This window comes from Phocoena sinus, chromosome 4 (genome assembly GCF_008692025.1).
Source record: "Phocoena sinus isolate mPhoSin1 chromosome 4, mPhoSin1.pri, whole genome shotgun sequence".
NCBI classification, from domain to species: domain Eukaryota; kingdom Metazoa; phylum Chordata; class Mammalia; order Artiodactyla; family Phocoenidae; genus Phocoena; species Phocoena sinus.
In genome coordinates, this window is record NC_045766.1 from 89,216,720 (window position 1) to 89,242,590 (window position 25,871).

The 25,871-nt window shown below is 35.8% G+C and overlaps 1 protein-coding gene across 7 annotated transcripts in view; it reads right to left on the bottom strand.

Moving 5' to 3' along the window:
* The window catches only part of DZIP3 (DAZ interacting zinc finger protein 3), a 119,264-nt gene that overhangs the window by 45,451 nt on the left and 47,942 nt on the right, over window positions 1-25,871 (bottom strand). For 4 of the 7 annotated variants that reach the window (XR_004349735.1, XM_032631006.1, XM_032631007.1 and 1 more), the window contains 8 exons: window positions 25,043-25,144; window positions 23,376-23,468; window positions 22,536-22,588; window positions 14,193-14,269; window positions 11,912-12,529; window positions 10,010-10,042; window positions 8,731-8,900; window positions 7,908-7,952 (listed from right to left, as the gene is read on the bottom strand). Coding sequence is in view for 6 of the 7 variants with exons in the window: in XM_032631006.1 (XP_032486897.1) it covers window positions 7,908-7,952; window positions 8,731-8,900; window positions 10,010-10,042; window positions 11,912-12,529; window positions 14,193-14,269; window positions 22,536-22,588; window positions 23,376-23,468; window positions 25,043-25,144 (1,191 nt within the window). In the remaining variant the exon portion in view is untranslated. The remainder of the gene's footprint in view (window positions 1-7,907; window positions 7,953-8,730; window positions 8,901-10,009; window positions 10,043-11,911; window positions 12,530-14,192; window positions 14,270-22,535; window positions 22,589-23,375; window positions 23,469-25,042; window positions 25,145-25,871) is intronic. The other 3 variants (XM_032631008.1, XM_032631009.1, XM_032631010.1) reach the window with 2 other exon arrangements.

The window sequence follows — 25,871 nt, forward strand, 5'->3', positions numbered from 1 at the left end:
TGGCTATCTAAGAGGCTTGTGCAAGCTTCCTGATGGGAGGGATTGGTGGTGGGTAGAGCTGGGTGTTGCTGTGGTGGGCTGAGCTCAGTAAAACTTTAATCTGCCTGTCTGCTGCTGGGTGGGGCTGAATTCCCTCCCTGTTGGTTGTTTGGCCTGAGGCAACGCAGCACTGGAGGCTACAGGCTCTTTGGTGGGGCTAATGGTGGACTCCAGGAGGGCTCACGCCAAGGAGTACTTTCCAGAACTTCTTCTGCCAGTGTTCTTGTCTCTGTGGTGAGCCACAGCCATCCCCTGCCTCTGCAGGAGTCCCTCCAACAGCAGGTAGGTCTGGTTCAGCCTCCTATGGGGTCACTGCTCCTGCCCCCTGGGTCCTTATGCATGCACTACTTTGTGTGTGCCCTCCAAGAGTGGAGTCTCTGTTTCCCCTAGTCCTGTCAAAATCCTGCAGTCAAATCCCGCTAGCCTTCAAAGTCTGGTTCTCTGCAAATTCCTCCTCCCATTGCCAGACCCCCAGGTTGGGAAGCCTGACGTGGCGCTCGGAACCTTCATTCCAGTGGGTGGACTTCTGTGGTATAATTGTTCTCCAGTTTGTGAGTCACCTACCCAGTGGTTATGTGATTTGATTTTATTGTGATTGCACCCTTCCTACTGTCTCATTGCAGCTTCTCCTTTGTCTTTGGATGTGGGGTATCTTTTTTGGTGAGTTCTAGTTCTTCCTGTCAATGATCGTTCAGCAGTTAGTTGTAATTCTGGTGTTCTTGAAAGAGGGAGTGAGCACACGTGCTTGTGGTCCACCATCTTGAACCGACATCCAGAAATCTTTCTTTCTGAGCAGTAGGTCTCAACAGTAGGCTTAATATATTTAGTAAATCATGTTGTAAACAGATGTGCTGTCATCCAGGCATTGTTGTTCCATTTCGGGAGTACAGACAGATTTGATTTAGCATAATTCTTAAGGACCCTAGGATTTTCAGAATGGCAAATGAGCACTGGCTTCAACTTAAAATCACTAGCTGCATTATTCCCTAACAAGAGAGTCAGCCTGTGTGTTGGAGTTTTGAAGCCAGGTATTACTTCTCCTCTTCATCTATGAAAGCCCTAGATGGCATCTTCTTCCAATAGAAGGTTGTTTTGTCTACATTGAAAAATCTGTTGTTTAGTATAGTCACCTTCATTAATTATCTTAGCTAGATCTTCTGGATAACTTGCTGCAGCTTCTGCATCAGTGCTTGTTGCTTCACCTTGTACTCTGAAGTTATGGAGATAGCTTCTTTCCTTAAACATCATGAACCAACCTCTGCTGGCTTCAAACGTTTCTTCTGCAGCTTCCTCACCTCTCTCAGCCTTTACAGAATTGAAGAGAGTTATGGCCTTTTTCTAGATTAGGCTTTGGTTGAAGGCAATGTTGTGGCTGGTTTAATCTTCTATCCAGAATACTGAAATTTTCTCCTTATCAGCAATAAGGCCGTTTCACTTCCTTACCATTCCTGTGTTCACTGGAGTAGCTCTTTAATTTACTTCAAGAACTTTTCCTTTGCATTCACAACTTGGCTGTTTGGCACAACAGGCCTAGCTTTTGGCCTATCCCAGCTTTCAACATAACTTCCTCTCTAAGGTTAATCATTTCTAGCTCTTGATTCAAAGTGAGAGACCTGCAACTCTTCCCTTCATTTGAACACTTAGAGGCCTTTGTAGGGTTATTAATTGATCTTTTTCAATATTGTTGCATCTCAGGGAATAAGAAAACCCAAGGAGAGGGAGAGAGATGAGGGAACAGCTGGTCGGTGGAGCAGTCAGAATACACACATTTATCTTTTAAGGTGGCCATCTTGTAATGGGCATGGTTTGTGGCAACCCAAAATATAAAAATTACAATAGTAATACCAAAGATCACTGATCACTTCAAGTGGGATTTATCTCAGGGATGCAAAGATGGTTCACTATCCACAAATCAATTAATGTGATATACCACATTAATAAACTGAAGAATAAAAATCATATGATCATCCCAATAGATGTAGAGAAAGCTTTTGACAAAACTCAACATCCATTTATGATAAAATTTCTCCACAAAATAGGTACAGAGGGAATATACCTCAACAAAATAAAGGCCATATATGATAAGTCCACAGCTAACATCATACTCAATGGTGAAAAGCTGAAAGCATCAGGAACAAGACAATGATGCCCACTCTTGCTAGTTCTATTCAACACAGTTTTGGAAGTCCTAGCCACAGACAAGAAAAAGAAAGAAAAATAATCCAAATTGGAAGGGAGGTAGTAAAACTGTTCCTGTTTGCAGATGACATGATATTATACATAGAAAACCCTAAAAACACCACTAGAAAACTACTAGAGCTCATCAATGAATTCAGTAAAGTCACAGGATACAGAATTAATATACAGAAATCTGTTGCATTTCTCTACACTAACAAATATCAGAGAGAGAAATTGAGAAAACAATCCCATTTACCATTGCATCAAAAAGAATGAAATACCTAGGAATAAATACATGGAGGTAAAAGGCCTGTACTTGGAAAACTAAAGATACTGATGAAAGAAATTGAAGATAACACAAAGTGATGGGTAGATATACCATGTTCACAGATTGGAAGAATTAATATTGTTAAAATGACCATACTACCCAAAGCAATTCACAGATTCAATGCAATCCCTATCAAAATACCAATGGCATTTTTCACAGAACTAAAACAAATAATTCTAAAATTTGTATGAAAATTCAAAGACCCTGAATAGCCAAAGCAATCCTGAGAAAGAAAAACATTGCTGGAGGTATCATGCTCCCTGACTTCAGACTGTACTACAAAGCTACAGTAATCAAAACAGTATCGTACTGGCACAGAAACAGACACATGGATCAAAGGAATAGAATAGAGAGCCACCCAGGAATAAACCCACACCCTTATGGTCAAGTAATCTATGACAAAGGAGGCAAGAATATGCAATGGGGAAAAGACATTCTCTTCAATAAGTAGTGCTGGAACAGCTGAACAACTACATGTAAAAGACTGAAATTAGAACATTTTCTCATGCCATATACAAAAATAAATTCAAAATGGATTAAAGAATTAAATTTAGGACCAGAAACTATAAAACCCCTAGAAAAACACATAGGCAGAGCATCTTTGACAAAAATTGTAGCAATATATTTTTTGGATCTGTCTCCTAAGGCAAAGGGAAGAAAAGCAAAAATTAACAAATGGGACCTAATTAAATTTAAAAGCTTTTGCACAGCAAAGGAAACCATCAACAAAATGAAAAGATAACCTACTGAATGGGAGAAAATATTTGCAAATGATATGACCAAAACCAGTTTAATATCCAAAACAGACAGCTCATACAATTCAATATTAAAAAAAAATAAACCCAAACAACCCCTGATTAAATAATGAACAGAAGACCTGAATAGACACTTTTCTTCAGAAGACATATAGATGGCCAACAGGCACATGAAAAGATGCTCAACATTGCAAATCATCAGAGAAATGCAAATCAAAACCACAATGAGGGGCTTCCCTGGTGGCGCAGTGGTTGAGAGTCCACCTGCCGATGCAGGGGACATGGGTTTGTGACCTGGTCTGGGAAGATCCCACATGTCGTGGAGCGGCTGGGCCCGTGAGCCATGGCCACTAAGCCTGCACGTCCGGAGCCTGTGCTCTGCAACGGGAGAGGCCACAACAGTGAGAGGTCCGCGTACCGCAAAAAAAAACAAAAAAAAAAAACCACAATGAGATATCACCTCACATGTGTCAAAATGGCTATAATCAAAAAGACCACAAATAACAAATGTCAGCAAGGATGTGGAGAAAAGGAACACTGTACACCTTTGGTAGGAATGGAAATTGGTGCAGCCACTATGGAAAACAGTACGGAGGTTCCTCAAGAAACCAAAAATACAACTACCACATGATCCAGCAATTCCACTCCTGAGTGTACAGCCAAAGAAAATAAAAACACTAATTTGAAAAGATACATGCACCACAATGTTCATAAGCATTATTTATGCTAGCCAAGATATGGAAGCAACCTAAGCGTCCATCAACAGATGAATGGGTAAAGAAAATATGGTATATATACACAATGGAATACTACTCAGCCATAAAAAAGAATGAAATTTTACCATTTGCAACAACATGGATGGACCTAGAGAGTATTATGATTAGTGAAATAAGTCAGACAGAGAAAGACAAATGCTATATGGTATCACTTATATTTGGAATCTAAAAAATAAAACAAATGAATAAATATAACAAAACAGAAACAGACTCAAAGATATAGAAGACAAACTAGCGGTTACCAATGGGGAGAGGGAAGTGGGGAGGGACATTATAGGGGTATACTATGTATAAAATAAATAAACTAAGAGGATATATTGTACAGCAGAGGGAATATAGCCAATATTTTATAATAACTTTGAATGGAGTATAATCAATAAAAATTTTGAATCACTACATTGTATACTCAAAACTAATATAATATTGTAAATCAACTATACCTAAAAAAAAAGATCACTGATCACAGATCACCATAATAGAATAATAATAATGAAAAAGTTTGAAATGTGAGAATTACCAAAATGCAACACAGAAACACAAAGTGAGTCAATGCTGTTGGGAAAATGGTGCCAATAGACTTGCTTGATGCAGGGTTGCCACAAACCTTCAATTTGTAAAAAATACAGTATCTGCAAAGTGCAATAAAGCAAAGTGCAATAAAATGAGGTTAGTCTGTACCTTTTTTTTGTATAAGCAAAAATCCTCTTCAGATTTCTTTTGGTTAGCACAAACAGATACTAATGCAGGTCTTTCATAAAAAACGAAGTGGCGTAAAGTGAATTTCGAAAAGCGTGAGATACCTGTATTTCTAAAACTCCTTTTAAGCTCTTTCCAGGACAACTTCATGCCTGTCTTACATGCATCTCAGCAACTTCCCTTTACAGGTGACATCCACTTTGAAAAGCCTGATTTATTTCCTGCCATATTTCTTTTTTCCCCAAGGCTTCAATCACAAAGCATTCTATACTTCTGCTATCTGCTTTACCTTCCTTTTCTATTCCTAACCCTCAGTCCCTCTGAGTAGGGAATGGAATTGGGAAGAAAGAACTAATGAACTCTCAAAAGAGTTATTTATACCTCTATACATACTAGTTAGAAGAGGCAGAAGTTATCTTATTGTCCCCTCTAGTTGCTACACAAATTTTACTTTTTCGTCATCTTCATCCAGAGAATCCCTGATAGGTGTTTTTAGGACCTCAACTATTATTAGGTAGACATGCTGAAAATCAAATAATTAAGAGAGGACATAATTTCACACATAAGGACTTTATAGTCACTCTGTATAACACAAACTTCTATATGCTAGAAGTTTTCGTGAGGAGAACTCTTGATAAGAGAATTTGATTGACTCAGCTTTTTATAATTGGTTGCTTACATTATACTAGACAATTATTTGCTTCTATAACAGTAATTGAGTATATGACTAGGAGGACTATTGTATACGAAATAGTCATATGAAAAATTTTAAGCACTTTTTAGGTTTATACTTCAAATGTCGATAAAAGATATAAGATACAAGATCTCTCTTCTGATGCTGAAATTTTATCTTGATAAAATTAGTTTGTTTTCAAAGTATCTCAATTTTTTTAATAAAATAAATTGGAAGTAAACTTAGGATGTTTAAAGAAAACAAAAAATTCCTAGATAGTTGCTGACTTTAATAAGAAATTTTTAATATTACTAGTGTATAAATTTTAAGTAGCATTTACATTATTTCTGCTTATGTTTATTCCCTGTTTAATTTCAATTTGACATAGAAGTGGGGCTTTCCATTTAGCTAAAATTGAGAATCCAAGTATTAACATATTTTAATCTTTTGGAAGTAAGGAAGAGACACATGTAACACTTGGAGCTTAGATTTGTGGTCTAATAGCTGTAGATTTACTTGGTCAGCCTTATGCAGTATTAGACCTGGGACTTACCAATGCTTTGGCAAAAATAAAAAATAGCAGCTAAACTAATGAATCAGGTTGTGTTTTATTATATATGAATGGTCTAAAAGTAAGAAAAAATATTCGTACTCATGTCTTTTAAAAACAAAATTTATTTTAAAAAATTAATTTTCAAAATAACTTTTGATAAATATGAAAATTTATTGATATTTTACTGATCAGAGTATAAAATAATCTTTATTTTGTTCTGTACCTCAGTAAGTATTTTGTAAATTTACTTTCATTTGTGTAAAATTTCATTTATGACTAAAGTTTGTGTATACTTCCAAATGACTAATAACATGAACTTATCAGATTGTAGTTGGGCAAATATTCTCAGTTTATAATATAATCTAGACTTTAAATATATGTTTCAAGCCAGAAAATAACATTTTTCACAGTAAAGTTTACATAGCATAGCAGTTAGCTATATGCTTAATAAAAAAATTATCTTGAGTCCAAATCCATAGGAATGTACAACAACAAGAGTGAACCAAAATGTAAAGTATGGACTTTGGATAATTATGATATATCAATTTAGGTCCCTCAATTGTAACCAATGTACCACTCTGCTGGGGAATGTTGGTTGAAGAGGCTGTGCATGTGTGGGGGCAGGAGGTATATGGGAAATCTCTGTATCTTCCCCATAATTTTGCTCTAAACCAAAAAAACTGCTCTAAAATAATAAAGTAATAACTTTAAAGAATTAAGCCAATAAAAAAATACTCTTGACTTTCTCTTGTAATTTTTCAAGCTATTAAGAGACTTCTTGCTAAAACTGCGCTACAGATCATAACTTGTTCATTTTACAACTCTCAAATAACAGGAAGAGGCATAAAGAAGCTTCTTGGATTTGTATCATTTTTGTACATTACTGCATTGTTGGAAGAGTCTTAGACACAAAGGAGAAAATCAAGATTTCTTAGGTTTTGAAAAATGCTTCTGAACTTATCTGTAAAAATATGAAAAGAAGCTGTGTTTAAAACAGAGTAGGCAACCTAAGTGTCCATCATTGGATGAATGGATAAAGAAGATGTGGCACATATATACAATGGAATATTACTCAGCCATAAAAAGAAACGAAATTGAGCTATTTGTAATGAGGTGGATGGACCTACAGTCTGTCACACAGAGTGAAGTAAGTCAGAAAGACAAAGACAAATACCATATGCTAACACATATATATGGAATTTCAGAAAAAAAAATGTCATGAAGAACCTAGGGGTAAGACAGGAATAAAGACACAGACCTACTAGAGAATGGACTTGAGGATATGGGGAGGGGGAAGGGTAAGCTGTGACAAAGTGAGAGAGTGGCATGGACATATATACACTACCAAACGTAAAATAGATAGCTAGTGGGAAGCAGCCGCATAGCACAGGGAGATCAGCTCGGTGCTTTGTGACCACCTACAGGGGTGGAATAGGGAGGGTGGGAGGGAGGGAGATGCAAGAGGGAAGAGATATGGGAATATATGTATATGTATAACTGATTCACTTTGTTATAAAGCAGAAACTAACACACCATTGTAAAGCAATTATACTCCAATAAAGATGAAAAAAAAAAAGAGTAGGCATTTTTTAAAATGAGAGTTGTACACAGAAATTAGTAAAATTTCCAAGTGACTAATTCAGTTTCTCTACTTATGTATTTAAATGTATATATTATGATTTAGGGAAGTAAAGTAGGGCATACTGTAAGTTTAAATCATTTTCAGAATCTAACATACATAGACTTCTCTATAATCATATATTCAATAAGCTATGAACATTTATAAGTCATTTGTGCTACATGTCTACTTGGACTAATTTTAAGTTCTAACTAATAGTAAAACAATGTATTAAACCTAAGTGTTCATAATCAGACATTCCTCTATTATAACACTAATATAGCCTCTTACCTTTTTATTCTTGGTCTTTTTCTTTTTCTTTGGTTTACTCTTAACCTGATAGATAAGAAATAAATCATTTATTTAATATGCAATTCAAACTGCACAATGGATTACTTTACAAAATGTATTTCCTCTAACCACTGGGATCTTTCATCTTCTAATATAGATCACACTTTCCTTCTAGATTCTATGGAAAATTATTTTCATCTTAATTTTAATCTCAGTTTTCTGCTTGAGAAATCAGTGATGTATAAAGGAACAACATATAATGTCAATAAGTAGGCTACTGAAAAGAGCTCAGAGGTCCTCACTTGCACACGTGCATGCATGACTAACAGAGGAGGAAGGTACCTTAAAAAAAATCAACATATTCAGGTCCATTAGATGAAAAATTAAGCCTAGGAAGAATTTAGTGACTACATAATATCTGTTACCACTTATCTGTAAAGAAATACATCCTGGATGGTTTTAATTCTACCTCTGTGTAAATAGCATTGAAATATCCCTGTTTTCTCTTCCTTTCTCTCTCCTACTATTCCCCACTATGCTTTCTTCTACTTTCTGTTAACCTCCCACATCCATTCTACCACTCAGGATGAAGAAACATGTGCCAGGCACATAATAAATGTTCAATAAATGCTGCCAAAATATATGGCTAAGGCAGGAAAGATTATGGAAGAAAGTATTGGGGAAAGAACCATTCCAATTCAAGCTCTGTGTAAACACTTTGATAAATATAAACTAAGATTGTCTGGGAGGCTTTAAGAATAGCACATGCAACAAGCTAAAAGCCTTAAGTTCTTCTAATTCAAATATTAATGAGCAGTTATACTTCCTGGAGATCTTTAATAGATTCTGTTGAAGATTCACTGGGTATCGATGCCCCATCTTTATTCATTTCTGCTAACTGTATTTCAGGGATTGATTTCACATTTATATTGTACTCCATAAGAGGCGGACTTAGTTCTTCTTCTTCATTTTGTAACTCTTCTATTTCAATACCTAAATATTAAAACCAAAACACTCAAAGTCTGGATGCATATAATTTTAGCCTCTTATCACTATTTTAAATATATTTACTCCCCCCATAACACCACCCCAGAAATAGAAGACATCTTACTCTGTTCAAATGCTAAATGAAAATAAAATGCCCATTTATCAATGACCAAATAACAGGTACATATACTAGCCTGAAACCAATCAATATAAACTCAAATGCTAAGATACTTGACTGTTATCTTAAGCAGACTATAGATAGCAGACTTAAGTCAATTCTAAATACTAAGTTTTTGAGTATCCTGACATTGACCTTATTAAATATTGCAACTAGTATTATTTTAGGGCATAAGTCTGAAACATAAAGAGAAGGAAAAGCTAGATGTATTTTTTCCCTTTTTTCTTCTTTTTTATAATCAAAGGTTATTAAAGGGTATCAGTCCCCAATTATGTGATTTCTTTGATACCATGATCCTTGACACCGCTCCAGAGATTCAATACCTAAACTTGTGGACTTCATGTGACTGGTCACAGATGGTCCAAACAAAACCCATTGTGTTACTTTCTTAAGTATAATTTTACTCCAAACAAAACCCATGGTGTTACTTTCTTAAGTATAATTTTACTCCAAACAAAACCCATGGTGTTACTTTCTTAAGTATAATTTTAATTGCAAAATTTGAATTCCATTTTAAAAAACCCAACAGTATATAAATGGAAATAAAAAAATTAGCAACTCACCACCTGGCAGAAAAGTATATAGGTTAACAATGGATAGTTAACCAGATAAAAGTTACATAAGCTAAACAGTAGCATATATGAGCAGGTAGAGCAAGCAGGTAGGCATTTTTGCCTGTTGAAGTGCCCTGTGTGTCAAAAGTTAAAATACTTTGTTAGGGTAAACCCTAGGGCATGTGCACTAAGACAAAGGCTGAATAAAGGCTCATACTAGATTCAGCTGACCAATAGTAATCTGACCATAAAATTTTCCGATCTTATAACAAACAATTACAGTTTATCATACAGTTTATCTGACCGAGTAAAAATCTATAGGTGCCCCTTAGCTATCCTGGGTTGAAAGGTCACTTAGGCATTTGGTTTTTAAACATACTTACGTTGACTGCCTGTTATTGACTGTAGAGCAATTCCTATGATACATAAAGAAAAAATTTAGATATATAATTGCAAATGTAATATAACTAACAAATATCAGACTGAGACTAAGAAAAAACAGAAGATTTTTTACACTGCACCAATAAATATTATAACTAAAAATAACCAACTTCACTCATGAATCCAGTTTAAACAAGGCTTAATTAGATTATAACATAAAGGTTATAAACCCATGTTTAGAGAAAGAAAGGTTTAAAAAAAAGATAGTTCATAATAGATAATGCCTAGAACACAAGCACTTTAAATCAAGAAGCAAATTTTTACAGTTTACAGTCTAAGGTCATGAAGTAATAGTCAATTATGAAGCAAACCTCCATTGAAAGTTTGATCCTTTTTTTTAGCAAAATCTTGATGAGCATTCTCTCTCCTTGCCCGTTAATATTTATTAAGCACCTATGATATATCAGGCTGTGTTAGGCTCTAGAGTTTGAATGGTGAGGAAAAAGATAACCGTCATAGAGATTTAGTGGGGACAATGGATATTAATCAAATAATCAGATACACAAATGAAAACCAAACTGTAATAACTACTAGGGAAGACATATAAGATACCAGGAAAGCCTCTATTAAAGGGACTTGAGCAATAAGCTCATCAGACTTTCAGAGTGAAAACTGTTTGAAATACCTTGAATTTATTGCTCAACTCACTTTCCCAAATATTATTATTCTCATAAGTTTTTGTCATTCAAAATCTTAATAGAGTAAATGTAAAAAAGAAAAGCCTCTAATTTATAAGCCAATTTACAAGTCAAGGGTGCTTGCTTGACTTTCTTATAGCATCAAACTCAGCATTCTCTTCTTTTATGTTCAAAGAAAGCTTTCTTGAAGGTTAAGTAGGAAAACACAATGGAATCCCAGAGCCTTAGCAAAAGGAGTGGGATTGGGGCCTAGCAATTATAGCTGAAGAAAATCTGGACCAGGTCAACAATTACTAGAAGCTTGGAAAGTTATACATTTAAATAGCATCACTGTGATCATCAGTTGCTCACCAGGTAGTATGACTAATAATTTGGGACCAGGAAAATTCACCTAGAATAACACAGCAAGGGTTTCAGTGATGCTGACATGGCTTCAACTCCACTTTCCACCATGACAGCTGAGAAGCTATCCTGGAATGTGGGGAGGAGGTCTGAAGTCTTCCCCATAACAACAAATAATGTTTGGGAATGGCCACCACCAACCTTAGACAACCTTAGACCTTGCATAAATGTTATCTGATTTTTAAAATTACCTATGACCAAACTTTTAAACAAAAGTCAAGGTTCTGATAGAAAGGAGAAACATACACTCATGGTGTCTAAAAGGGCATTCTTGTAATACTCAGTACCTGTATTTCATGGTTTTAGGCATCCTTAATTTTGTACAAGTGATAAAACTCCTCTACTTAAAAATATTCAACAATTCCTTTTTGAAAACACAAATTCCTCAACATGGCAAGAGAAATCCTCTTGAATGTATTCTAATGAACTCTCCCCTACTTTAATCTCAGTATTGCCAAACTTTTTAGTTCCTTGTACTATAATATATTTTTATGTTTCTATACCTTTGCTCTTGTTTCCTTCTGAAACATCCTTCTCCATCTTCTTCACTTGGCTAACTTTTACATGTCATTTAACAACTCCTTAGATATTCTATCTCCAGAAAGCCTTTTTGGATTCTCTTAGGCTAGAATTTCCCATGGTATTCTGGAAACATCTCTAGCACTGTAATTTCTATTGGCTTCTTGATGAGGATATTCTCTCAAGAATGTGAGCTCACTGAATCTCCTACCCTTAGCACTCTACCTGGCACATAGCAGACACTCAGTGAAAGTTTACTGGCTTAAGTAAATAATTATTTTGTACCTTGTTGATAGCAGGACAACATCCTCTGAATCATTTCTGGTACTGGTATGCCTAGGTAGATGGACAGCTGATGGTAATCAAGGGAGATATTCTCAATGGGATTCTCCTTCACTTTGTCAATATCTTCTTGCTTCATCCCGAGGCGCAGAAGAATATCTGAAACTTTTTTCCAAATTGAATTGAATTGTGACTCAGTGAGACCATTCATCAAAATCTCACTAAGGAGGATATCCCTGTATTTGCACAGCCTCAGGATGTCTGCAGACTTAGAGAGATCAGAAGATGGTGGTTCCATATTCCAGCCTTTTTTGGGTGCAGGGAACACATTCAAATGTTTTATGAGAGCTAATAGGAGGTATAAGTCAAACTGTTTGGACTGTGGCAGCTCCTTGTTTGGGGGATAAAGCAGATGCCATGCTCCACCCAAAGGGTGATTGGTCCAAAGATGGTTGTAGTAGGGTTCCAATACATTCTTGTGTATAAGAAGCTCTTTTTTCAAAAGAGGGGGTGGCATAGCCTCATCAAATATTTGCCGAACAATGTCAGTACCAGAAACAATAATTATATGAAGCAGATGATAGAAATAATTATAATCAAGTTTGAAGATAGGCATTTCATCTGAAAATGAATTTTGAGAAGTCAAAAGATTCCACATTAATGCTCTTTTTCTGTGTGATTTCTTGCATTACATCCTAAGCTCCTGTAGGACAGGCACTATTCCAAAAGAATGAAGTACAGTACAGTACTTTGTCACAGCCAATGCTCAGTAGGCATGCTGCTATCTGTCTAGCTGTCAAAAAGTCAAAACAAAAACAGTATGTTCCAAGCAAAAGTAATCACAAAAACTAATCACTATTGAAGGCTTTCAACCATCCAGGGTTTTGTTCAAATAAATGAGCTTTGGCCACCAAGTGGCATAAAAGTATTAAGCCTTTGAAAGTTCTGAGGACTGTCAAGAATGGTAACTGCCAGTGTTTAGTTATACTTTACTTAGGCAATTATATTTTGTCTTAATCAGCATTGTCCAGTAAAACTTTTTGTGATGAAAATATTTTAGATTTTCACTGTCCACTAGCCACTGAACAGTGGAAATGCTGCTTGTCTGACAAAGGAACTGAGTTTGAAACTTTATCTAATTTTAATGAGTTTAAATTTAAACAGCCACATATGGCTAGTGACTACTGTATTAGACAATGCAGAACTATAGCAAGAAACATAAAGTGATTTAATGCCTTGCTTCTCAAAGTACAGTCCACTGGCCAGCAGCAGCAGCAGCCACATGGGAGCCTGCTAGAAATACAGAATCTCAGGTCTCACCCCAGAGATACTGAATTGGCACCGACATTTTAACAAAATCACAGATGATTCAAATATATATTAAAGTTTGAGACACACTGATCTTATGAACCTCTTTTTCTTATCCTTTCAAAAAATAAATTAATGATTAAGTAGGTATTTCATCAATGAAATGGAATAAGGCATGAGACTGAACTATTTGATATTTTTCTGGTTTAGTAGCACTTCCCAAAGAGGAAAGTAGACTGAGGTGAATTAGAAAGTAATAAGAATTTGGTATATGATGGTATATTTTTTAAACTAATAAAATATGTGTTTATTATAAAGCACAATTTTATTATTTTATCCTTCATGATTCTGTGTTTCAAAAGATTTTTGAAGTAATATTCTTGTTTGATATACTTGACATAAACTGTGGAGGCAAACAAGGTTACAAAGCAAATGACTCAAGGAGCTTTCTCTGGGCTGCCAAATAAGAAGCTGGCTAGGATCAGGGACATCCATTCTCCCTAGCAAGAAGGAGTGCCACCAGACTACTCTTCCATGGGTCCAGGAACCCTTAAGCTCTCCAAGTGCTGAGCAGCTGGCATTTCCTAGCACACTCCTAAAGAACTGGCACCTAAGTTTAGACTACTTGGCCTTGAGCCCCAAATGTTCATTCTTTCCATTTCACCCTTTTAACAGGGAATGCAACAAGTGAGGAGTTGGTAGGGAACATCAGCTGAAGCTCAATCTGTGTAGTCACAGCTATGCACCAAACCCAGCAAACCTCTCTATAGATGCAAGGTAATGTGATACCCATACACCTGCTAATCTTTCTGTCCATGAATTCCAGCCTACACCAAGTGATGTTTGTTAGTGTAAACCCAAGCCCAGTGAATGACAAACTCAAAGAAACACACGGTTGTTAATGGCATGATACTTTACAGAGCAAGTCAAAATTTTTAACAGTTTTCAACAGGAGACATATGAAAGTAAAATATACCTTTTGTACCAAATTTTAAACTGATCTTCGGTCTTATATCGCTATCATCTATTTTCAGAGACATCAACTTTTTATAACTGCAAATGGAAAAAAAATTAGGTTAAAAAAGTCAGTCAAGATTTCTAGTATCAGCATGGCTAAGTCAGTGAGCATTTTCTTCTCCTCCTTCTGGAAATAACTTAAAAGCAAAGGAGAAAAATAAATGAACAAATAAAAAACACTAACAGTAACAACCCTACATTGCCACTTTCATTAGAATTCGGAGGCAAGTAGAATCGCTAGATTTCATACAAAAAGAATCACATGACTAGCTTATTTGCAAGAAGACTATTTGGTAGTAGGAAAAAAGAAATCTTTGCACTGTAAAAAGGCAGCAAATCTGGAACTCCTCCCAGACCCTCCTCCACCACAGTATCTTCTTACCAATAACTATTCCAAGAAAACTCAACTCATTTAATGACTAGTGATTAAAAGAGAAAGAAAGAAACTGGCATAGCATCAATACAAATAATTAGAAAAAAATTGAGGGAAAAAGTAGCAAAATTTATTAAACAGACTAAACACTAAATAAATGCTGCTATGAAACAGATGAAAAAAATTGTGGCTTGGCTTTGAAATGAACTCTAACACAGAAAACAATACAAAAAAAAAAAGGGACAGAGATGTTGGTTTGGTGGTGGTTGTTGTTAACTGATTTTATGTCCAGCACCAGCATAACACTGCTAATCAGCTACTACATTGAAAACACTTTAAACTCTAACAATATAAAGTACTGGCAAAGATACTGAGTAAAAGGAATTCTCCTACACTGAAAGTGGGAGTGTAAATTGATAAAAGCACTGCGGGAAACAGTTCAGCCATACCAATCATGGAGCACATCCTACAGCTTGCATGGGCAAAGGAGCAAATTTCGCACTTCTGCCAAATTCTTTTTTTTTTTTTTTTTTTTTTTTTTTGCGGTACGCGGGCCTCTCACTGTTGTGGCCTCTCCCGTTGTGGAGCGCAGGCTCAGCAGCCATGGCTCATGGGCCCAGCCGCTCCGCGGCATGTGGGATCTTCCCGGACCGGGGCACGAACCCATGTCCCCTGCATCGTCAGGCAGACTCTCAACCACTGCACCACCAGGGAAGCCCTCTAACTCTTAAGCATAGTCTCCAGTCCCACTTCTCTGGGAAATATGGCTATAGATGGCCAGTCGGTACAGAGCACATACTATGGCCCACTCAGACAAGGGAGCAAATTTGAGCTCTCACCCCTCTAGGAAGCATGCCCACATATACCTAGCAACCACGAAGCACATCCTACAGCCCGCCTGGGCAGGGAGTCAAGCCAGTTGCCATACCTAACTATTGAGCATAGCCTCTGGCCCTGGATAATCAGGAAGCCAGAACAGTGACCCTGAGTAGCCTCAGAGCCCAACCTAAGGTACTTTCCAGTTGCAGAACCCAGCCTAACACCTAATGCAGCAACAGAGCCCAGATACAGCCCTGCTGAATGCTACCTATGTAATCACTCAAGCAGGGAGCCCAGCCAGTAACCTGCCCAACATCAGAGGACAGTCTCTGGTCCCATTACGCCAAGGAATCCAGACAGAAACCCTGACATTTTATGCCCCACCAAAATGTGGGGTACAGCTGAAGGCCATGCCTCACCCAAGAGCAGAGCACAACAAACAACCTATCTGATTGTAAAGTCCATCCTGTGGTCCTGCCCAAATTTGGGGCACAGCCTGTGGCCCTGCCTGATTGCAAAGTACAGCCTAACATCTCATCTGACCATGAAGCCTGGCCTGTGGCCCCACCTGAATGTAGAATCCAGCCACTGTTTCCATCTGCTCAGGAAGCACACCTTGAAGCCCCACCTGACCAGGAACAATTGCAGAGCATGGCCTGCAACCCTGCCCAATCACAGAATCCAACTGGTGACAACACCCAGTCAGGGCAAAGACTGAGAATGTGCCCAACCAGAGGTGATTACAGAACACAGCTAGCAATGCCACCTGACCACAACATAGCCATCAGCCCAACTTGACCTGGGAGCCCACCTAGCAACCCCGAGTGAACATGGAACCCAGCCCAGCCCCACCCAACAGCACCCCACCCCCAACCTCAGAGCACAGACCGTGGCTTCACAGAAGTAGAAAACCCTATGGGAAGTTCTATTTACCTGTAGATGCCACCAGCTGATTGGTGAAGGTCCTTCCCTGCCAAAACAAACCTGTAAACTCTGCAAGTGGAGACCATGTACTCCAGTGTGCAGATACCAATGCAAGTATACAAAGATCATGAAGAATCAGGTAATATGATGCCACCACAAGAAACTAATAAACTTCCAATAAGTGACCCTAAAGAAATGGAGATCTATAGACAGTGCAAAGAATTCAGAATAATCCTATTAAAGAAGTTCAGTGAACTACAAGAACACACAAACAACTAACTGAAATTAGGAAGACAATGCATGAACAAAATTAAAAGGTCAACAAAGAAATAGAAACCATAAAGAAAAAAAAACTCAGAAGTCCTAAAGTTGAAGAATACACTGACTGAACTGAAAAATACAATAGAGAGCTTCAACAACAGACTTGCTCAAGCAAAAGAAAGAATCAGTCAACTCAAAGACAGATAATTTGAAATTACCCAATCAGAGGTGGAAAAAGAACAAAGAATGAAATGAGTAAAGAAAGATTACGGGATGTATGGGACAACAATAAGAGAAACAATATACTAGTATGGTAATCCCAGAAGGAGAAGAGAAAGAGAAAGGGATGGAAAAAGTATTTAAAGAAATAATGTCCCTTTCCCAAACTTAAGGTGAGAAATGGACATCCAGATTCACAAGGCTCAAAGGACCACAAATGGGTTGAGCCTGAAAAAGACTACATTGAAATCTATTATAATTAAACTGACAAAAGTAAAAGACAAAGAGAGACCTTTGAAAGTAGAGAGAAAAGCAACATTGCCTTGAAATCAGTCTTGGCAATGATTTTTTTAATTTGATATCAAAAGCACATGCAAAAATAAATAAGTGGGACTACATCAAACTAAAAAGCTTCTGCACAGTGAAAGAAACAGTCAACAAAATGAAAAGGCAACCTACAGAACAGGAGAAAATATCTGCAAATCATACATCTGATTAGGGGTTAATATCTAAAATATATAAGTAAGCCATACAATTCAACAGCAAATAAATAAATAATCCAATTAAAAAAGGCAAAGAACCTGAATAAACATTTTCCCAAAGAAGATATAAAATGGCCAACATGTACAGGAAAAGATGCTCAACATCACCAATCATCAGAAAAGTGCAAATCAAAACTACAATGAGATATTACCTCACACCTGTCGATAGAGCCACTAGGGGAAACAGTATAGAAGTTCCTCAAAAAATTAAAAATAGAATTGATCCAGCAATCCCACTTCTGGATATATATTATATGTCCAAAGGAAATACAATTTCTGTCTCAAAGAGATACCTACACCCCCATGTTCACTGAAGCATTATTTACAATAGCCAAAACATGGAAAACAAATTAAGTGTCTGTTAATGGATGAATAAAGAAAATGTGGCATATATATATACCATGGAATACTATTCAGCCATAAAAAGGAAATCCTGCCATATGTGGTAACATGGATGAACTTGGAAGGCATTATGCTAAGTGAAATAAGCCAAACAGAAAAAGACAAATACTGTATGATCTCATTTATATGTGAGAGCTAAAAAACCCTGAACTCAGAAACACAGAGTAGACTGGTGGTTGCCAGGGGTGGGGGTGGGGCGTGGGAAATGGGTAAAGGGGTCAAAAGGTACAAACCAGGGGTCCAAAGTACAGCATGTGACTACAGTTAATAATGCTATATTGTATACTTGTAAGTTGTTAAGAAAGTAGATCTTAAAAGTTCCTGTTGGGGCTTCCCTGGTGGTGCAGTGGTTGAGAGTCCGCCTGCCGATTCAGGGGACATGGGTTTGTGCCCCGGTCCAAGAAGATCCCACATGTCATGGAGTGGCTGGGCCCGTAAGCCATGGCCGCTGAGCCTGCGCGTCTGGAGCCTGTGCTCCGCAACGGGAGAGGCCACAACAGTGAGAGGCCCACGTACCGCAAAAAAAAAAAAAAAAAGTTCCCATCACACAAAAAATCTGTGAGGTGATGGATGTGTTAACTAAACTTATGGTGGTAACTGTTTCATATATACATATATATAAAATCATCATGTTGTACACTTTAAACCTACACAATGTTATATGCTAGTTATAGCTCAATAAAGCTAGAAATTAAAAGACCAGCAGCAGTATGAAAAAATAAATAGATTATGATCAATTGCTATTTATTCTTGGAAAGCAAAGTTGATTCAACATCTGAAAATAAATTGATGTAATTCAACATATTAACAGATTAAAGAAGAAGAAAACCATATGATCATCTCAATGCATGCAGAAAAGCATTAGTTCACTATCCATTCATGATAAAAATTTTCAGAGAAGTAGGATGAAAAAAGAATTATCTTCAGCCTAAAAAAGGGTATCTGTAAAAATTCTACAGCTAACAGCATACTAAATGGTGAAAAACTGAAGACTTCTTCCTAAGATCTAGAAAAGGCAAAGATGTCTGCTCTCACAAGTGTATCCAACATTGTACTAGAGGACCTAGACCATGCAATAAGTAAGGGAAAATAAATAAAAAGCATATAGATTGCAAAAAAAGAAATAAAGTTGTCTTTATGTATAGATGACATGATCTTTGGTAGAAAACCTCAAAGAATCTATAAATGATATTAAAATTATTAATTATCAAGTCACAGGATACAAGATTGACACAAATCAATTCTGTATAACACAAATAACTAGAAATTGAAATTTTAAAATTATCATTTGCAATAACATAAAAAGTCAAATATACATGGATAATCTAACAAAATATTTATAAGATTGTACAAATAAGACTATATACACAGAAGACTACAAAACATTCCTGAGAGGCATCAAAGAAGACTCAATTAAGTGAAATTAATTATACACCATCTTCACGGATGGGAAGTCTCAATATTGTTAAGATGTAAATCATCCCCAAATTGATCTACAAATTCAATGCAATCAAAATCTCAGCAAGAAGTCTGGAGAAATTTATAAGGTGTTTTTCTAAGATTTATCATGTAATAGCAAAGGATCTAAAATTAAAAAATAGTTTGGAAAATTTAAGCGAATGCAAATTAAAACCACAATAAGATACCATTACACATCTTTTAACATGGCTGAAATGTTTAAAATTGATAATATCAAGTGCTGGAGAAAATGCAGAGGAACTGGAATTCTCTTATGCTGGTGAGAATGACAAAATGTACAGCTACTTTGAAAACAGTTTGGCAGTTTCTTATAACATTAAACACATACCATATGACTCAGCAATCCTGCTCCTAGGAATTTATCCAAGAGAAATGAAAGCATATATCTATACAAAGAGTAACACATGAATATTTATAGCAGCTTTATTTATAACAGCCTAAAACCAGAAACAACTCAAATGTCATCAACTGGTAAATGAATAAATAAGTTATGGTACATCTATACAAAGGAAGACTACTCAACAACAAACAAAAATGAACTACTGATACACGCAATAACAAGGATGAATTTCAAAAGCATTATGCTAAGTTAAAAAATATCCAGATGCAAAAGGCTTTCCTACTAGAGGATAGTCAGAAAAAAGCAATATTAATCAAAACAGAAATCGTATCAGTGGTTACCACGGTTTGGAAGTCGGAGGGGGGAATGACTACGTAAGAGATTTTAGAGAAACTTGAGATGATGGAAATACTCTTGATCATGGTAGTGGTTACTCAGCTGTATAAAAATAAAATCATTTAAAATGTATATTTTTAAAAAGTGAACTTTACTGTATATGAGCTATAGCCTAAAAAACTGACCTATAAAAAAATTCAGTGTTTAGAAATGCATTTATAATTAGTACATTTATCAAGAAAGCAAGGAGATGATTACTGTGAAGGTCAGGATGACAGTTACCTAGGAAGCGGATGAGCTAGGGGAGAGGGGAACAGTGAGTGCTTCTGGGGTGCTGACAAAATTCTATATGGGTGGAGCCACAAGACTGTCTGCTTCATAATTCATTTTTAAACTCTGCATTTATATTTTGTGAGCTTTTATTTATGCATATTTTAATAACAATAAAGCATTTTAATGTTAAAAAACAACCAAACTTTTTTGTCATTCATTCACAAAACCTCATGAGGTAGCTCTTCCACTTTTGGTAATAAGGTCCAATTAGCAGAGGGTTTTCCGACAGAAAATAACTATAAAACTTAGGCAAATTACAAAAAGCAACTCCTTGAAGGCACAGAGAGCAGAGAAACAAACCAACTCTGCTGTAGGGTGTATATGCTTGGGGAGAAGAGAAGAAGGTATGAAATTAAGTTCACCAATTTTAGAGCTTTGAGCCTGAGGCTAAGTATACCATGGTAGAAAACAAAGGTTTCCTTGGCTGAAGGAACCAGAAAATTGAAGCTATGGAACCCTGGCTGCTGAAGAGTGTGGGGGAATCCCAGAAAGGAAAGTCAGAGAAGAGATCCCCCAATTTTTTCCGGCCACATCTCTGACTGACTGCTGAACCATATGTGTGGAACAGACTCAAAGTAGCTCAGCTAAAGTTCTGAATTGAGACTGGAACCACCAACCAAGGAAAACACGTTTGCAGTTCATCTCCAAATAAGTTAATTGCCTGTCAAACAAAAGTAACATACTCATTGTAGAATAATGGAAGTTAGAATCTCTACATCTGTCATGTATTTATTGGGTACCAGCTATATGCCAGGCATTAGGTTATGTACTGGGAATATAGCAGTAAGCAAGTTAAAGTTCTTGCCCTCAAGGAGGCTATAGTCAAATGGAGAAGAGAGCCTAGAAAGTGTAACAGAACTTAGTAAATGTTTTAATAGGAGAAGTGAAGGGAATATGTGATTGAACACCTAATGCAAAGTAAAAATTACTTTCTGGAAGTTTTAACCAGGCAAAGCCAAAGGAGTGGCATATTCTAGGCAAGTCCTAGAGGTAAAACAGATGGCACACTTAAGAACTAAAAGAAGCTCAGCATAGTTGGTGTATATATAGTAAAAAAAAGAATGACAAGAGATGACACTAGTGAGTACAGCAGGGACCAAGGTGACTAAAGAGCCAAGCTAACGAGCCTGAACTTAATTGAGAGCAATGAGAAGCCTCTGAAAGATTTTCAAGCAGAGAAGTGAAATATTTCCATTTTTTTTTAGAAAAGTGATTTTGATGGCTGAACAGACTGTTCAATAGACTTGAACAGTCAGACTGAAGAAAGGTAAGACTGGAGACAAAAAGACGGGTTTAGAAGCTGTTTCCGAATTCCAAATAAAAGAGGGAGGAGATATGGGGATATATGCATACATATAGCTGATTCACTTTGTTATACAGCAGCAACTAACAACACTGTAAAGCAATTATGCTCCGATAAAGATGTTAAAAAAAATTAAATAAATAACTTTAGCTTAGTGGAAGCACAGGGACAGAAGCAAGGAGGCATGTACGATATATTTAAGGAGTTGAATTTATTGGACCTAAAAAAAGTTACAGAGCAACTGTAACTGGGAAGAAATATTGTGAGTCTAGTTGTGGGCATACTTAACTATAGATCTTTTTGAAAAATAAAAATGGAAATTTTTAGCATGCAGGTAGACAGACCTAGATTTTTAAGAGTGAGATCTACAGCAGAGATAAAGATTTGGGTTTCATTAGCTCATAGGGAAAACTTAGATATCAATGTAATAACATTGGTAGATTAAAAAATGGTAGACATTTTAAACAGAAGAAAAGAGAATCAATGGATTAGGATAAGTTTTATATTGAAATTTCTAATTTCAATAGCAACAGTCTATACCTCTATGAATTCCCAACTTATATTATATATTCCTCTGCCATAAAGCTTTCTCATCTAAGAAACAGGATGATTCTAATTGTCAGACAAGCCTGGAGGCTTGAATGAGTTTTGAAAGCTAGGAGAAAGTTTTTATATCATAACAATCTAATTTAAATAACTTTAAGAAAAATACGTTTGGTTTTCAGGAAAGGATTCTTTTCATACTTAAGGGAAAAGTATTCACATTTCTATTTTCCTGCTTTAGAATTTAAAAGTCTACAAAGTGGGGGGCAAAGGGGTAGACAAATGTCAATTAAATACAATTTTTTCACACAACTGATACTGTCTTTAAGTTTAATGGAGCTCCAGAAAGTAACAGAAAACACAGAAGAAAGAAGCAAATGAAAAATACATACATGCTCAAAAAAAAGAATATTTAATTTCAAGCTTACCTTGCTCCTAAATTTTCAATGGTTATATACTCATCCTTTCTCACAACTTCAAACTGCAAGTGATGAAAAAAAAATAGCCCTAAAGTAGTTCAATTTTCAAAATTCTTTAATATTACTTCTTAGCCTTAATATTTGAAAGAAAACAATGAGAATGAAGCTATAGTGAATATAAAACAAATAAAACAGAAGAAACAAGCTATAAACAATCTTAATCAAATAACAAACTAGAGTTGGTCTTAAAAACTAGTTCTACTTTATATCACTATAGGATTTAAATGTCAAATCTAAAATACAAGAAGACCATACTAAACATTAAAAAATATATATATTCCTATTTATAATTTTGGTCTGTTTACTAATTAACTGAAAATTCAACAAGATATTTCATTAATTAAAAAAATAAAATGGATACCATTTAAGTGCATTTTATGTAGCAGCAACTCTATGAGATGTTCTATAGATATTTTTATAGGAAGATACTTAGAGACTAAAAAAGGGTTCAGAAAATCTACAATTATTTTTAACCATAGGTGGAACAGAATTAGATTATCATCCTTTGTTCATGATAAAGACTTTCCTCATTGCTACAGCCATGGCCTGCTTTGTCTGTTCCTGTTCCTGTGTGTGTATGTGTGTGTGTCTTTATTTTTAAAATTTTCTTATTCTTAAGTACCACTTAAATACTAGTTTGGAGAAATCAATGCAATAAAAAGGTTAGAGAGCTTAGTCCCATCAAAGAGAATATGGCTAGAATACTATTACTACAATTCCCAAATCTGTTTGAAGTCAAAAACATCATTCCAGTGAAGGAAAGCAAAAAAATAAGAGAAAGATACTCACCAAAATTTTGACAATTCCAGGTACCTCACATTGCAGCATCCTTACCATGTCACCTGTACATCCTTCCTTCAAACATTTTTTCCCACTAAAACTCTAAAGTTATCAATAGAAAAAAACCCAATAAGTTATCAATAGAAAAAAATAATACAAACAATAAAAATAGAAAAAACCTGCTGATGTGCAAGACTGATTATATTTAAATAAAGTTAGAAGCAGATGTTGCTAGACAGTAAAAAAAAATGTGAATAAACATTTCAGAGTTACTTGTTCAAAGATAGTCCATTTCTTATACCAATGGATTTCCTATTTAAAATTTATGACTACTCTTTTCTCTCTCATCATTTCTACTTCAAAATCTTCAAATAGTTATATTACAAACTAAAATGTATTTTCTGCCCCCAATAAAAGCAACTTCAAGTAAAATATACTAATTATGTAAGTGCAAAAAGGAATACTGAATTTCTGTTAGATATATGAGGATTCCAGGGAAAACGAATTTGAGTCCTTTTTCTGATTCTGACCTTGTTATTCCCTCTGGTTAAGTTACTTAGTTTTCTTTTACATCTCTTTCTAAAGTTGAGCAAAATGGATTGCCCTAATAATCAAAGAAAGTGAAAAGTATTTACACACTGCTTAAAAAGTGAATAATAATGCTTTATATAATGATTTTTACAATGTACAATGCAAGTTTATCTGTTTTACCTGTTAATCCTCATAACAAACTTATAAAGTAGGTATTACTATCCTCACTATATGGCTTAGAAAAGTGAGTTTCAGCCTAGTGCAAAGAAAACTAGTAAGTGGCTCAATCTGGACTTGAACTCGGAACTCTCAACTTCATATACAGTGCTCTTTCTATTCCACCACAATTCCTTTATAAGTGTTTTCTGCTTTTTGCACAATGTAAACACTCTAGAACCAAACATTATAGACCCAACTTATGGCCATTACCTCATTAAAGACTAATTAATATAGAATTGGGCTTTCGATTTCTACTTTAATTTTAGCGGCAAAGAATTCAATTTAGTTATATGACTTTAGGCAAATATAAATAATACAAATATATTTTGGGTTGTTTTGTTTTGTCTTGTTTTTTGCTGTTTTGTTTGTTTTTTTGGCTGTGCTGCATGGCTTGAGGGATCTTAGTTCCCTGACCAGGGATCTAATGCCAGACCCGGCAGTGAAAGCGCCAAGCCCTAACCACTGGACTGCCAGGGAATTCCCAATACTACAAGGATAGTTCTGAAGACTATAAATTTATCACTGTTCTCTACCCTTAAAATAGAAACTATCCTTAAAATTATATAGTTGTCCTTTCTTTTTATTAAGTGATTCTATTTATGTCCTTTATGTGAATATACGTAACAATATTTCTATTCTTAAGGGTATAAACCTCTAAAGGGAAGAGAACAAATTAATAGAAATCAATAAGCAAATCAATAAGCAAAGCAGAGTATTTCCTACAAAGACCTGTTTAATAAATGGTGATGATGAACAAATAGTGAGGAGAAAAGCATCAGAGAGAATAGGAAAAAAAAAATGAAGGGAGAAAAAAAGAGGAGGAAGAATGTGATCAGGAAGAAATGAAGAGGAAAGAGGGAAAATATAGGAAAGAGTAGAGGAGGATATGCTGTAGTAAAGTTTTTAAGGAAGAACAAATATAATACCTGATCATTTTCACCTGGATATTTTAAATTCTTGAACTTTTTCCAACAAATTTTATGGAAGTAAACACAACAGCTTTTACTGCACATTAACTGAAAAAATCCCTGGAAAAGAATAAAAGCTGCTGTTAAGAAATAATAATCCATGTAGATATAGAAAATACCACCTTAAGTCATTTTTTAAATTATTCTATAACTAGATGAGCTTTAGATGGCATTGAAAACTTATCAACAGATCACTGGTAATCAAAGAACTATACAAGTCATTTTTATATCACTAAAGACAAAAAATAGGCAATAATTTGAATAAGTTAATATAATATTTTCCTCATGTTGTATACAACAAAATATCAGAAACTCGGTGAGTGATCTTTGTAGATGAACATGCTGTCTGCCCCACTTCACCTCAACTTTTACATTTCTCTTGTCTTTCAGCCCCAATTCCATACCATTATTCCCCAAAACTTCTTTGTCACCAATCACCAGACCTTAGATTGCTATCTTAGTGAGAAATGGCTCCTGAGCTACTGCATTATCCCAAGGTATAGATTTCTTGTCTTTCCTAGTGTGCCCTCCCTGGGAACCACAGTCCTGCTTCCTTTAAATAGGTACACTGCTTAGATGACAAAAATCTAAATTTTGTGACCAAGACTTCCTGCTGCTACATGCTACCCATTTGACTGGAACCCTGATTCCTCCCTGGGAAACCACAGGAACATATCACCATGTCACCAAAACCAGGACTGACCCTGACCTGCCCTGAGCACTGCACTTCACCAGGCCTACACTTCCCAATACCCATCTTACCCTAATGAATAGATCTTGGCTTTCT